The following is a 13,810-nucleotide window of genomic DNA, read 5'->3' on the forward strand; positions in this document are numbered from 1 at the left end:
TTGTGTGTGTTTGTTTTCATATTAAATTCAGTTATAAGTATACTATTGATAATAGTAATACAAAAAGAAACAATGCATGACTACATGTAAATCAAATTTGTAAGTTAACTCAGTACTTCAGTTTAACTATTGATTTTGTTGCAGCAGATGCACTGCCACGACCAGTTGTCTTATGTATTTCTGCCAACTGATCTATTTTTTTATGCCGACCCATTTCATGTGGAATCTTTTCCTGCATGTTCTATTTTCGCAAATAACTAAACTATCGACGAATTCTGGCATTTCACATGAACAGAATGTTTTTAATTTGAAAGTCTTAGGGATCGCGACTTTTCATTTTCTTTATAAAACGGTATTTTTTTTTATTTTCTAGACAGCTGACTAGATGTTCCCTCATTTCACCTACAACGAAATTGACATTTGTATTTACACAGCCTTTCTTAAAAAAAATCCGCAGCATTAGCAATTGCAAAGACACCACTGGTATGTACATTTGGTTGTTGTAGAACTCGTGGAACTTTATAAGCTGAGATTTGTTACTTTTTATAAATTAGGAGCATCGTAGTTTCACCGATAATGACGACTTAAATAAAGTTTCTTGTATCTTGTAAGTTATATTTCATTTGTAAAATAGCCTTCCGAATATTTCAGAAGTTTATTATTTTTTATTTTTTTTTAAGGAACTCTTCATAACAGGTTTATGACAATACACAATAATGTCATACCATCAAAGGTGTGAATGCGTTATACAACGCGTGTCAGAGATTAGCGAATGTCCCTCGTTAAGGGCATGATAAACGGATTAGCAGTTTTATTACACACGCATGGCTATTTACTGTTCGGTTCATACACTAAATATATTGTTGTTTATTAACAAGGCAATTTTATAGAATAATTAGTTGTAATTCCAAGGCTCTAATAAAGTTTAGAAATAATACGATGATAACATATAACCATTTTGTTACATATAAAAACAAATAAGATTGTCAAATTAGAGTAACAAACATCGGCAACACAATCCGTTGCCTGGGGCCATAAGATATGAAAACCGGGAATGATGAGACCGGATGAGACCGGATTTTACGAGGAGAGACCGGGAAATAGTATCGCCCGGAAAACCCGCAGTATTCAATTACTTCCCTTATATTCAAATCTGCCCTGAACAGTGTTAAGAAACTGGCCTAATCCAGTTTTTAGCTAGTAAAATATTGATCATGTACTTTCTATAAAATTCAAGCTGAGAACAGGTTTTTGATCAAACATAGACATGCAGGCGTCAGCGGAATGGTCTAAAGCGTTGGTTAAACTTGTGCAAACAATCAACAACTTTAAGTTTGAATGTAAGTAACTGTTTATTTCATTTTGTTATAGTGCCATTTTGATGGTTCTTACAAATATAAATACATATTTTAGTCATAGTCTTCGTTTATGACTTCACTGGATTTTAATTAGTAATGCCATGTTACTTGGTTTCTTGCCTAAATATTACTTTTCAGGGTTTCCGCCAGGAATTATTGAAGGCTAGTCGGGGACTGCCTAATGGGGTGTGTATGGGAGGGGTATCCCCTCTGTACGAGATTTTTTTATTTTTGTAGTGCAAATTGTGCGATTTCCAGCATTTTTAGCTTAACTAACCTTCTACGTAGTCCAACTGTAAATTTTCTTTTGTATTACTTTTTAAACTTTATTTCACATGGTAGTGAGTAGTAATGTTTATAGAACAGAACAGAACAGAAAGTTGATTTATTTGGATTTAAACATATTGTTTCTCATCCATACAAATAATTATAACACAAAATGATGGTAAATAAATACAAATAATACAGAAACAAAACATATTAATACAAACAAGTGTAATTAAAGGATATAGTATTTATAAGCGAATTTCTTATTTCATTAGCTTTGCTTATATGTGTACACAATCGATTTAACACCGATCTTTTATTTGATGAAAACAACTCAATCAATTTCCACATGCTCGTGTTTCTAGTGTAATACTTGCTTATATAACGTTTCCTAATGTCTTTGTAACAATCACATTTTAAAATAAAATGAAACTCATCTTCAATGTCTCTTAAAGCATTAACACATAATACGCATTGTCTATCTTCTTTATATTGACACCGGTGACATACCAAGTGTAATGTGTAAAACACGGCCTCTCCAGAGTCTGCTCTCCTTGTATATTAAATGCGGGGATCACGTGAATCATGCGATCCTAAATGATAATAATTAAGTGCAATAAAGTTATATAATAAGCACACATTCATACAGAAAGGTGACTTATATTATTGTAGGAAAAAAGTCTTCAATATTCAATTATACTACGGCGACAATATCCTGAGCTTCACCTTCACGACAGTTGACGTTACCTGTACCTTAAAGATGCAACTCACTCCCAAATCAGATTTACCACAATTAATGAAATTGTTTAAAATAGGATGAGTTAATGTTGAAAACAATGGTTCTTATGAAGGAAACTGAGTTTAATTGGAATGAAATGCGCATAAAACATGGTATTTCTACTTTATGAGACTATAGTGGACCAAAGTTAATCTTTTAGCATTCATCCTTTAATATTTTTGTGCTTTCTGCTATTAAATGCACGGTTACAATCTTGTTATAAGTAAATAATATTTTCCATAAATGCATTTTTTAGTAAGTAGTTAAAGGTTTATCAGTCAAAATTGATGTTTTTTTAAACATGTGTATGTATCGATTTTGAATAAGAGTGTCACTTTAAAGAACGATGAGATCGCCAGACTCCTAGGAGGCATGAGGAGTTTGCATTTAGACATGTTGAAATTCTTCGACAGAATGTTTTGTCTTCCATGTAAACTTACAATTGAAACTTCTTCATAATTTATCATTCTTGATTTCTAATATTCAATTGCAATGGCAGGGTGAGGAATCATGTGACTTTAATGGTGTTCTCACATGGGTCAAAGCTGACAAACAAACAAGAAAATGATGTTAATTTCTTAATATCTTTTTTGACAAAAAAGATATCAAAATACTTCCCAGTCTGTAAATGACTATGTTATTTTCTGCTTCTACTTGTGTGAAATATTTTAGATTGGCTTGTATATTAAAGATGCAATCCTTGCCAAAAAAATTCAACTTGACAGAATTTTGTAGAAAGATGCAATACTGTGTGCGTTTAAATTTTCGCGTTAAATTACAAATGGAGTACCTCCATCAATTAACACATTGTATAATTTGAAATTGAAGACCAATAATGTTTTTGATTGGAAAGATGAAGCCCGAAGGTCAATTGTTTTTCACACTTAATGCCAATTTAGATGCGATTGGATGATGCATCAAGCGAAAAATTTCAAACATGCCTTCTGGCGATCAGCCAACCATTACAAAACAGCTAAGCAGACAATTATACGACCAACACGCCATTTTGCTATCGGTCTACTATAACGGAAGCATTAGCCTTGCTTTTCAATATAGATTACTGTTACGATAAGGCCTGTCGCTCCTTGGATTAAGGCATGTCGGTGCAATTAACACGTGTCAGTGATTAGCCTCGCTGCTGGGAGCCACGTTTGCCCCGACAACTCATGAAGGCCTAGCAGAAACCCTGCTTTTGATGGATGAAGTGAGCTCACTTTAGAAATTCCAGGTGAAAATGTAGAGTCATTATAGTGCACCTAGGTCGTCAACAATTTTTTGGCTATGGCAGACTCAAGTTATTCAACATATATATTCATAGTATTGATACCGTCAATATTTTCTGTCCAGTCTCTAAATGGGAGAAAGTTGTAGTGTCACAGGGATACATAAGAAATGTCAAATAATAAAAAAAGTATCCTTGAACGCTTGTTATTGTAGCTGGGGTCAGAAGTATAGTATAGTATAGTAAAGTAAAAGACTCCCGGGATGGGAAGAGATATGAACCTCTGTGACTGTATTGTTTTTTACTTCAATATATGTTTTGTTTTGTTTCCAGACAAAACACTTATCATTTTGTGACCAACCATTTATCATATTTCAATGGCCAATTCCAGCTGCATTCAGTAAAGAGGGATGTGTACCATTTTATGCTCAAGGGATGAGGCTGGGGATCATATCACCTGAAGTCCTTAATACGTTGGAGGAAAAATACTCAGATGACTTCATCATTGATAAGGTAATTCTTTATGGACTTGTTACACGAATACAAATTAACATATAATAGTACTGGCCCTTTAATAACAGTATCAGGATTAAGCTCAGCACACTAATGTTTTGTTTTGGTATAAAATGTGTTATATTATTCTTTTAAAGATTTTTTTTATACTTTTTAGGGAAATTATATATTTAGATAAATAAAATTATCTATTTTTGTGTTTTAAAATAATGTTAAGTACAAGTAATTTAATTAAATGAGATAATATACTTTAAAGCATGTTATTAAGTTAAGCATGTTACTTGGTTAAGCGTGTTACCTAAGCTTTTAAGTGCACAGTTTAAATACAGATGGAAAGGCTTAAGATATAAAATATTCTAGGCATTTGACCTTGTTTTTGGCTTGCATGTAAACTGTGTTTCAATAAAAAAATATCGTAGGGACAGCTATCGTATACCGGTAGATTCTGCCCGTAACTTTATAGGTGTATCTGAGCACTCTTAAGCAGCGTTAGGTTATTAACAACTATGTTGTATCTGAGACATGGTCCAGGTGTTTTTAAGAGAATTTTGGGCCAGGGTACCACCCTCACACCCTACAGCTATAAGATGAAGTAATTAGCATCAGCTTTATTTACTGTTAGTTTTCAGTTATGATAAGATATTATAAATTAGTAATTTAGTATTAAAAGCCAATCTTACTCTTTATTTCTTGTGTCTACAGGAGAGGAAGTCTGTTTGTCTACATGAAAAGTATAAGACAGAAAGGGAGCGAACTGATGCTTTCCGTAGGCTTCTTACGGACATGCGGGAAAAAGAGGTTTTTCGAAGTTTCAAAGGATGGAGAAATGAGGTGATTTTTTTGGTTTATCAAATATGCATGTATAAATAAATAAATATAGAAACAGGCCTTTTACTAATCGTTCTTAGAACACATATTTGCACCTAAATTAGGCGGAAAAAAAACATTGAACATTGAAAACAGATTAAAATTCCACGGGTAACATGTAAAATTGGGGATAAAGAATTTTTCCATTGGAAATGGGTTAGAATATATCTGATGCTCACAAATACGCCTGTACGCTTTTGTAATGCAATTGAAATAGATTTATTAAATAATTTAATACTGGTTTTTCAAATAAATCATATGCTGGTTAGTAAATTATTGTACAGACTATGCATGTATACCACAATGCTTATCTCTCTGCGAAAGAGTTAAAAGTAGTTCAGAGTTATTTAGGCCTTGTTTGTTTTATGACTGTGCTATCCACGTCTGTCAAAAACAGTTTATCCAACAACAAGTTGTATCATATCAAAGAATGTTTTCTTGATATTTTGTTAATGCATTAATAATGATAACCATTATAAGCAGAGATTTTAGTGTGCAATAAGTATGGTGGGGCTGAATTATAACTTTATTCCAGTGTTCTCAATAAGAACCAGTTGCAGGCAAAAACTGGTCTAAATGGCCATTGGGCTGGTTCAAATTTTGAAAAATAAGTGAATTTTATGTAGAATAATTAGTAGCTGGTCGGTTCTTTTACTATTTGAGACAGTTGAACCAAAACTTATTGAGAACCCTGTATTCCAATATATGAATGCTACGTCTTGGAACATGGGCATCAACTATTGGTTTCTGCCCTATTACGTAAGTAAGCATTGATGGATAGTGATTTGACTTGGTGTGGATGTAGCTTGGGATTGCTTTTGAAAAGGATGATGAGATCAAGGTCAAGGTCACAGTAACTAAAAATAGAAAAAAAAATCAGTTATTTCTGTTTTTCCATCAAAGTAAAGAGTAAGACTGCTGGGTATACAAGAAATTAATTGACTATAATTTGTAATTACCCATATGAAAAACCAGGTTTTGTCACATTTCTAGTGTAAAACTCAAATTTAAATGTTTTCATTCCAGACGTATGGCATTTACTATAAAAGACATGAAGCCCCAATTTTTCATGTTGAGCGGTCATCTTGTGGTAAGGGTTTGTTTGAGATTAAACCTGTATAGTTTATTTATTTTTTCTGTAAAGATAACTTGATGCTGATTATTATGAGGCTGATTCGAATAACGCTCACAATCTCAAAAGGCCAAATCAAAATAAAATTGTTTGGTTAGGGTTACATCCTTTTCAAAAACAGGTAGGGTAGGTAGGCTTTTTATTATTTATGTATATATATAAAGCTTAAGGCACAGCATTGAGGAATGGCATTGATGTAATATCTGTATAAAGCTTTAACGTTTTTTAGACAACATACATGTACTGGTACTAACACAATGGACTATACCAATGGTAGGGGTGGCACCTATTTCGTAGATAGAGTAGGATAACCCAAACCAAATTTGGACAAATGGGAGCAATTCTCTCATTGAAAATTTGACATAGAATTTACCCTGCAATTTTTTATTTTTTTAAATATAAAACAGAAACAAGTTTCTTTAAAGAAAAGACTATCACTTCCAAGTAATTTAACCTGGTTTTCATACTATATATAAGTATAAATGTATATTTTTACTCCAACAATTCTCACTGTTTTTTTAGCGGTATTTGGTTTCACTTCTTACGGGGTACACATCAACGGCTACACATATCGGGACGGGAAAATCATGATGTGGGTCGGAAGGCGGTCTCCTACAAAACCCACCTTCCCTAACATGCTGGATAACATGGTAGGTCATGGATGAGCCAGAGATAAGGGATATTCCATTTAAACATATAACCCCGGGGGTTAAGGCACGTTTAAAATATACCACCCCTTACAGAAGCAAATTTACCCTTTCAGGTTCCAAATTAGCAAAAACAGACACTCGCCCATATACCATTTAAATAATTGCTTTTCCTCTGTGGGTTATATGTTTTACTGGAATAGCCATAAGCACAATGCCTCCTGCACATTTGTGAATTGTTTATATTGATTTGTTTCTGCTCAGTTGTGAAGACAGCTGAAAGCTGATATGAAGCAAGCTCAACTCCTTTTCCTTTGGCAAAAACCAGTACTGGTGTTCTATTTTAGAGGCCATGAGAATATATACAAGTAGTGACAATCTTAGCTTACCTTTGTCTAGTAAGGGGGGATTTTGAAATAACATTACACTGATATTTGTCTCAAAAATGTAACTTGTCATGATTGGGGGGTAATTTGAGAAAAAATGCACAAATATCAGTCTGGCACATTGGGGGCAGCCCTTGGCATTTGTTGAAAGCCTCACATGTGTTATAATGAGGCTCGGCATCTTATACATCGCTATACTACATGATTTACATAAAAGCATAGTGAAAACTTTTACGTGGAATTTCTCAAAGGTATGTCTATTTTCTCACTTCAGTGTGCAGGAGGTTTGGCATCAGGCCTTGGTGTGATGGAATGTGCCATCAAGGAATGCAGAGAGGAGGCGTCTGTTGATGATGAGACCCTAAAATCCCTCAGACCTGCTGGGGCTGTTAGGTGGGTGGCGAGGCTTGGGATTAAGCTGTTGTTTTTGTTTAGCTTATGGCATTTATTGTATAATTTTTTATTTGCATTGTAATTTATTACAAAGTAAATGAACAAAAATCATGCCATATTCACTGGTAGTGTGAAAATCCATTGTATTAAACATTCTGTTGCAATATACATATAATTTGTAGGCAATTTTGTAAAACAAAGCTGGATAAAAAATCTGAAACATACAGTTTTTTTATCTGTAACTCTAATACATTTTTCAGCTGATATTCTTCTAACAGATGTATGTATAAAGCACATCAAATACCTACTCATTGTCTATATCAGCTTTCAGAGTTATATTTTTCTATAAATAGGGTTTTAGCCTAGTCATATAAAAAAGGGCGGGGTGCTGCAGAAAAGGAACATGGTGCTAAGGGAAAAAATGGCACACGGTGTCGGATGGTGAAGAATTGGATCTTATGAATTTGACATTAATTGCTACGAATTGAAGTAAATATTAGGTTTCAACTGCCAAATATGTCAAGTTAGTAAGAATTTAAATTCACATTTTAAGTTTAAATCAAATAGAAGAAATATTTTAGCCTTTAATTCTATTTAGGCAGGAGGGTCTTATATTGGTCTTGTAGGCATGGGGGCAGAAGAGTGTTGCCAAAAAAGGACAGGGTGGAGCACCCTTCCGTAACTCTTTAGCTAAAAACCCTACTATAATGGCATCTGAAAGTATATTGGCTAACAGTTTTACTTTGAGACACATAGCTTTTACATAATTGGTTTATTTTATGTACCACCTGCTTCCTAAAATCCACTGATTGTCATCTTACTATTACCATGTTGGAATTTGAATTGTGGATTTTCTCTTGCAGTGCTACCTAATTATGACTGTATGCTTTTCCAAGCATGTGCAAGATTTCATGCTATTATTAAACAATTTTACAATATAACATTATTTCTCAAAAGTAATTCTAAAGTATTCATTATACTTATTTATAACTTATATCAGTTTAATTTAGTTTTGAATTTATCTTAATTAATTCTTACTTATGTGTAAACACACTGGAAAGGATTATGAAGTAGCTTTTGTATTCAGTAAGCAGTTTTAGCAACCAATGTTTATGCCTCATAATAATTGAATTTAAGGGTGGGAGTGGTCTAGTGGTATAGGTGTCTGCCTCTCACCCAAGAGGTTGTGGGTTAAATCCCCACCAGGGGAACTTTCTCATGGCTGCTCAAAATGGAAACTACTACAGGTTTCTGCCCAGGAAACAGACTCGAGAGTGATCTTATAAGCTATCAGCTTTCGTCATAATCGAGGTTAAATATTAGTATAAGCCAATGAAATTTATAATTCTATTACAGCTACTGTTATCGTGACCACCGAGGAATATTACCAGAGACAGAGTATGTATTTGACCTTGAGGTGTCCCCTGACTTTGTTCCTCGCAGCGCTGATGGGGAGATGGAACAATTCTACCTGCACTCGCTGGAAGAGGTAGTCATTTGGATTCAGTTTATACGTATTGGCTTTTCTGTTTTCAAAGAAAGTTATTAAGGCATTGTGATAGTCGTATTTTTTTGTCTGGCTACATTCAAAATCATAAACCATGGACAAACTTCACAAAAATGTTTAAGATTTTCAAATGTGAAAATTAGTACTCATATTGCTGCTGACCATACACACATGCCAAGAAAGGCCCATCATGATAGCTTTAAAAATTTTTTTGTAATGCCCCTTTTCATCCCCCCCCCCCAAAAAAAAGAGAAGGAAACAGATGAGCATTGGCATCAGTGCTCTTGCTTTTTAACAGTCCATTAATAACAACTTGCATTTTGTGCTTACCGGTATATGAATAATATTTTGTTCCTTTGCAAAGAAAATTCATGAACAACTTAGGCTACAACTAATAAATTTTTAGTTTTGCATTTTCCAATTGATTTACAAAAAATATCTTTCCCAAAAGCCTCTCATGTACTCATAAAAGATCTTAGTAAAGAATTTCAGTAAAAAAAAGCTTTTTTCTATGTTGAATTTAAAGAAAACTGACAGTGTTTTTACACCAAAAGTACGAAAATAAGCAAAAATAAAAGTCCAAAATTATAAAGCCATATGAATAAATTTAGTGAAAAAAAAGTGAAATAAAATATTCATTTTAAAAAATCAAAAATAAATCTCTCATATCTAAAAATATACAAGTTGAAAAAAATTCACTAAGAAACTATATGAATATGGGCCGCAGGGGTCATACTTTTTCAATTACAGAACTTTTGGGTTTGAAAGTAAAATAACCCTACCTGCCTACCTACCCACACCTGAAGTAAGGTGTAAATAAACACCAAATGATGTATATTGTGGCCATACTTGGTACATTATTTGGCTAGTCTAAGACTAGGATAACTCGTAATTATCCACTAAAACTGACAACTTTAGGTTGTTCGGTTAGCGCAGTGGTTAGCACACTCGCTTCTCACCTAGGCGACCCGGGTTTGATTCCTAGCTCGATCGCATGTGAGTTTTGTTCGTGGTCACCAAGCCGGACAAGTGGGTTTCCTCTGGGTTCTCCGATTTCCCCACAACACAAGACCACACTCTAGCGATGCCATAATCTTTCCTACTTGTTGAATCTTCATAATGGCATCACAGTGTATCCCCAGCTGCTACTTTTTCCTATAGAAATTGAGATCAGGGTTGAGGGAATGTACTGTTTGACATATCAATAGAGTTGATAGGGAGCAATTGGCAAAAATAGCTATACTGGTCAGCAAAAGCTGTTTTCTAAATTTAAGAAAATTGTACTTAGAAAATTTCATTAAATAACACAAATTTAGAGCTGAATTGTATTTACAATTTATAATAGTGCGTATATAATTCAAAATGGAAGAATTAACTATACTATGAAGAAAAGCGTAGCATTACTAAGAATCCGGATTAAGTGATGAATATATAAATAAATAGAACAAAATAGAAATACAGGTAACTAACACTTAATAATGTTCATTTGCATTCTGTTTTGATATATATATATATATATATTATTATCACTATGATATTATTATCTCTAAATGAATTAAAAATGAGTTTGTAGTAATTTTCATGTGCACATTCATATATATATATGTGTTCAAATGTATTAAAATAAAATATCCTGATTGTTTCAGATACAGAGTCTGATCATTAATGAAGAGTTTAAACCTAACTGTGCTATGGTTACTGTGGACTTTATGATAAGGAGAGGTCTCATTGCGCCTGATGAAGGTTTGTAAAACCCCCCAACTATTGTTACTAGTAATGTCATTGAAAAGAATAATAGTTCTTGCCTTTGACTTGAAACTCAGATAGTAGTGATAAAATGCTGTTAGCGTATGAAGTATATAACCTGATTTAGGGACTAAAACCATAATTGATGATTGATTATTTTGATCAATCATTGATTTCATAACTTAAACTGAAGAAAATCAGTTGTCATTATGTGTTTATATACTTGACTTTGGTAAAAAGCTTTTATGAGATTTCATCATGTAAATTACAAAAAACCCTTCTTATTTAATATTGTTTAACCCTAATAAGCAATAAATTATTTTTTATTTACACTTCTACACTTACAAACCCACAAAACATATTTCTTAAAATTATTACAAAGTTGGAAATGAAATGCAATTGACATGATGCTGAATCGCTCCAATATAAATATTCTTAACTGTTAGGCCAATGAAAAGATTAACTAGTCACAAATTAAACATGGACAAACAAATGTAATAAAACTATGTGGACTTCGATCCAATATAGTATTTTGAAAAACAAAGTACATATTGCTAAATATTTTTGAAGGTGGCATAAATTTGATTTAACTTCATAACAACAAGGCCAAAACAAAAAAATGGTTTGGTTAGGGTAACATCTTTTCAAAAACAGGTAAAGCATTTTATTTTATTTTTTTATTAGACTTTGTGTTACAAGGTAATTGCCATCATTGGGGAATGGTGTTACAGTAATTTTCTGTTGAAACCTAAAGATATTTAAACTACATATTATAACAAAGATAGGGTCAGCGCCTATTTTGTAGGTAGGGCCAGGAAACCAGAAAGTTTTTTTAAGGCTTACTATGTGTTATTTCTGCTATTTCAGAGCCGAATTACTCATACCTCGTGGAGCGTATGCACGTGAACCTCCAACCTCCATGCTGACCTCTATGGTTGCCTAGCAACAATGGACATTCCATGATGGACGCCTAGCACCTCACTGTCTTTATGACAACACACAGTCAATGTCTAGTGATACTTTACATCCTTTACTTTGTATAATATTACAATGTCGTATTATGTGTATCTGGTTATTTTCGCCAGTGTCCATAATGATGTTCTTGCACAATGTTACATTTCTGGGTATGAGTAGATTCTTTTCTATGCTTAGTCACCTTAGTCTAGAATCAAGACTGTAGAATAACGCCAGCTTTTAAATTTTTCTATTCTTATCTTGTCTGTTTTTTCAATGATAAAAGGTCAGTGTATTGTGATAGCATGGTTGTTGTAGGCAATGTTGTTGTGTTAACTCTTGAACTTGGCCATAACTCAAAGCCGTTCAAGATATTTCGCTGAAACTTAGTACATATGTTGCCAGAGCCAATATGCATAACATTATATACATAAAGGCCCATGGCTTGAAGAATTGTTCAGTTATGCCCAAATGTTATAATGAAAATCAGCAACACACAAGCAATGTCAATTGCCACATGGCAGTCTTGTTTTATTTGATTACGTTTTAGATAAATCAATTTTTATTAAAGAATTTTTTGGCTGGTTTTTGTTAATTTCTTTTTCATTTGTTAACATTGGCATAGACATTGAAACTATGTTAAGAAGTGCACATTTATGCAAATTATTATTCTAAGTAGATTTTTACGGTACATATATTTACTTAGACACAGCTATTAAATTGTTTCAATTTGTGCACAAATCCTATTTATTTTGTATAGTAAAGCTGTTTTATCTCTCTCTTCTTTAGGCACAAATACCTTAATTGGTTTTGTTTCCGATTTCACTGCCTAAATACATTAGTCTGGTAGGTCTGATAACTTTTTTTGTAACTGGAAGATTTTGGCAACATATTCACACTTGGAACTATCTTTTTTTGTGTGTGGGTCACTGTTTACTACATGTAGGTAAGAAAAGCCAAAGGCTATTTTCTAAAAGCTTTGTTTATGGCTCACCAATTTTAAGATTTTCTTCCAAGTTCTCTTGCTTGTAGTAGTATTTGCTTTTTGAAAGCAATAAATAGTAAAAATCATTTAGCAATTATGGTTGAAGGCAAATGGCATGATGGGACACAATGGAGAGAACTTATTGCAACATAGTATGGTTATAAGCAATATGATGGTACATTGTATAAGTGCCATATAATGCTTAGTGTCCAGACTTGTTGATTTTTTAGAATAAGTGAGAGCAAATCATCACTGTATGAAATAAATTTTGATGTTAAATGTTTTGTAGAAATAAATTTTGAATTGGAAATTTTCTTTTTATGGGTAAAAACTGTATTTACAGCTAAGATGTAAAAAAGATTTAATTTTAAACATCTTCCACCAACCAGGCCAAGAATAATGGCCCAGAGGTAATGGTTTGATCTGCACAAGGGGTACTTTCTAATGGCTTCTCATAAAGACACAAGTACTCATTTCTACCTAGGTAACAAGACTTCAAAGCGATTCATATCTGTGTATAAAAACATGAAAAATATATATTTGTTTAAAAAGTTACTAAGGGCCATAACACTTTCAATGACAACAGACAAACACCGGATCACAGTAGCTCATGGTGAGCACTTTGTGCTCAGGTGAGCTAAAAAGGATCCCGTTTGAATTAATTGCTTGCACTTTCACGGGTTATCCTTGTTCCCAAGAAATACATACATAGTCACTGTTAACTATTTACATTTACAGTAAATTAGCCTGGCGAAGTCCCTAATCACGGTGGCTTTCTTAATTGGAAAGATTTCATAAGCTAGCCTTTATCAAATTAGTCAGTCCTTGTGTGATGAAATTATCATGTTAAATTTATAAGCAAGTATTGTTTATACTGTTTATTTCAATTCAGATGTCTACTCTAGCATGCATAGTTACTCTATTAACAGAAAAAAATACTCGTAAAAAACATGCAAAGTATAACTTCTAAAGCACCAGAGGAATAAAACGGATCAGCTCGAGATAAGTCCATAAGGGGCATAACCCATGAATAATAAAACAAGAGTTATGGGCTT

At 33.2% G+C, this 13,810-nt stretch overlaps 1 protein-coding gene across 2 annotated transcripts; it reads left to right on the top strand.

Moving 5' to 3' along the window:
• The first annotated feature begins 1,152 nt into the window (after window positions 1–1,152).
• On the top strand, window positions 1,153–13,065 carry LOC128234213 (uncharacterized). Of its 2 annotated transcripts, none has more exons than XM_052948294.1 (9): window positions 1,153–1,340; window positions 4,017–4,138; window positions 4,841–4,969; window positions 6,032–6,095; window positions 6,660–6,787; window positions 7,445–7,563; window positions 8,920–9,052; window positions 10,717–10,813; window positions 11,684–13,065. In XM_052948294.1, exons 1-9 carry the CDS (start codon window positions 1,268–1,270, stop codon window positions 11,740–11,742), a joined length of 924 nt encoding a protein of 307 aa, XP_052804254.1. In that variant the 5' UTR covers window positions 1,153–1,267; the 3' UTR covers window positions 11,743–13,065. The 2 variants fall into 2 exon arrangements, with proteins under 2 accessions (XP_052804254.1, XP_052804255.1); XM_052948295.1 differs by lacking the exon at window positions 1,153–1,340 and adding an exon at window positions 1,360–3,631.
• Window positions 13,066–13,810: the final 745 nt, after the last annotated feature.

This window comes from Mya arenaria, chromosome 5, assembly GCF_026914265.1.
Source record: "Mya arenaria isolate MELC-2E11 chromosome 5, ASM2691426v1".
In the NCBI taxonomy this organism is placed as follows: domain Eukaryota; kingdom Metazoa; phylum Mollusca; class Bivalvia; order Myida; family Myidae; genus Mya; species Mya arenaria.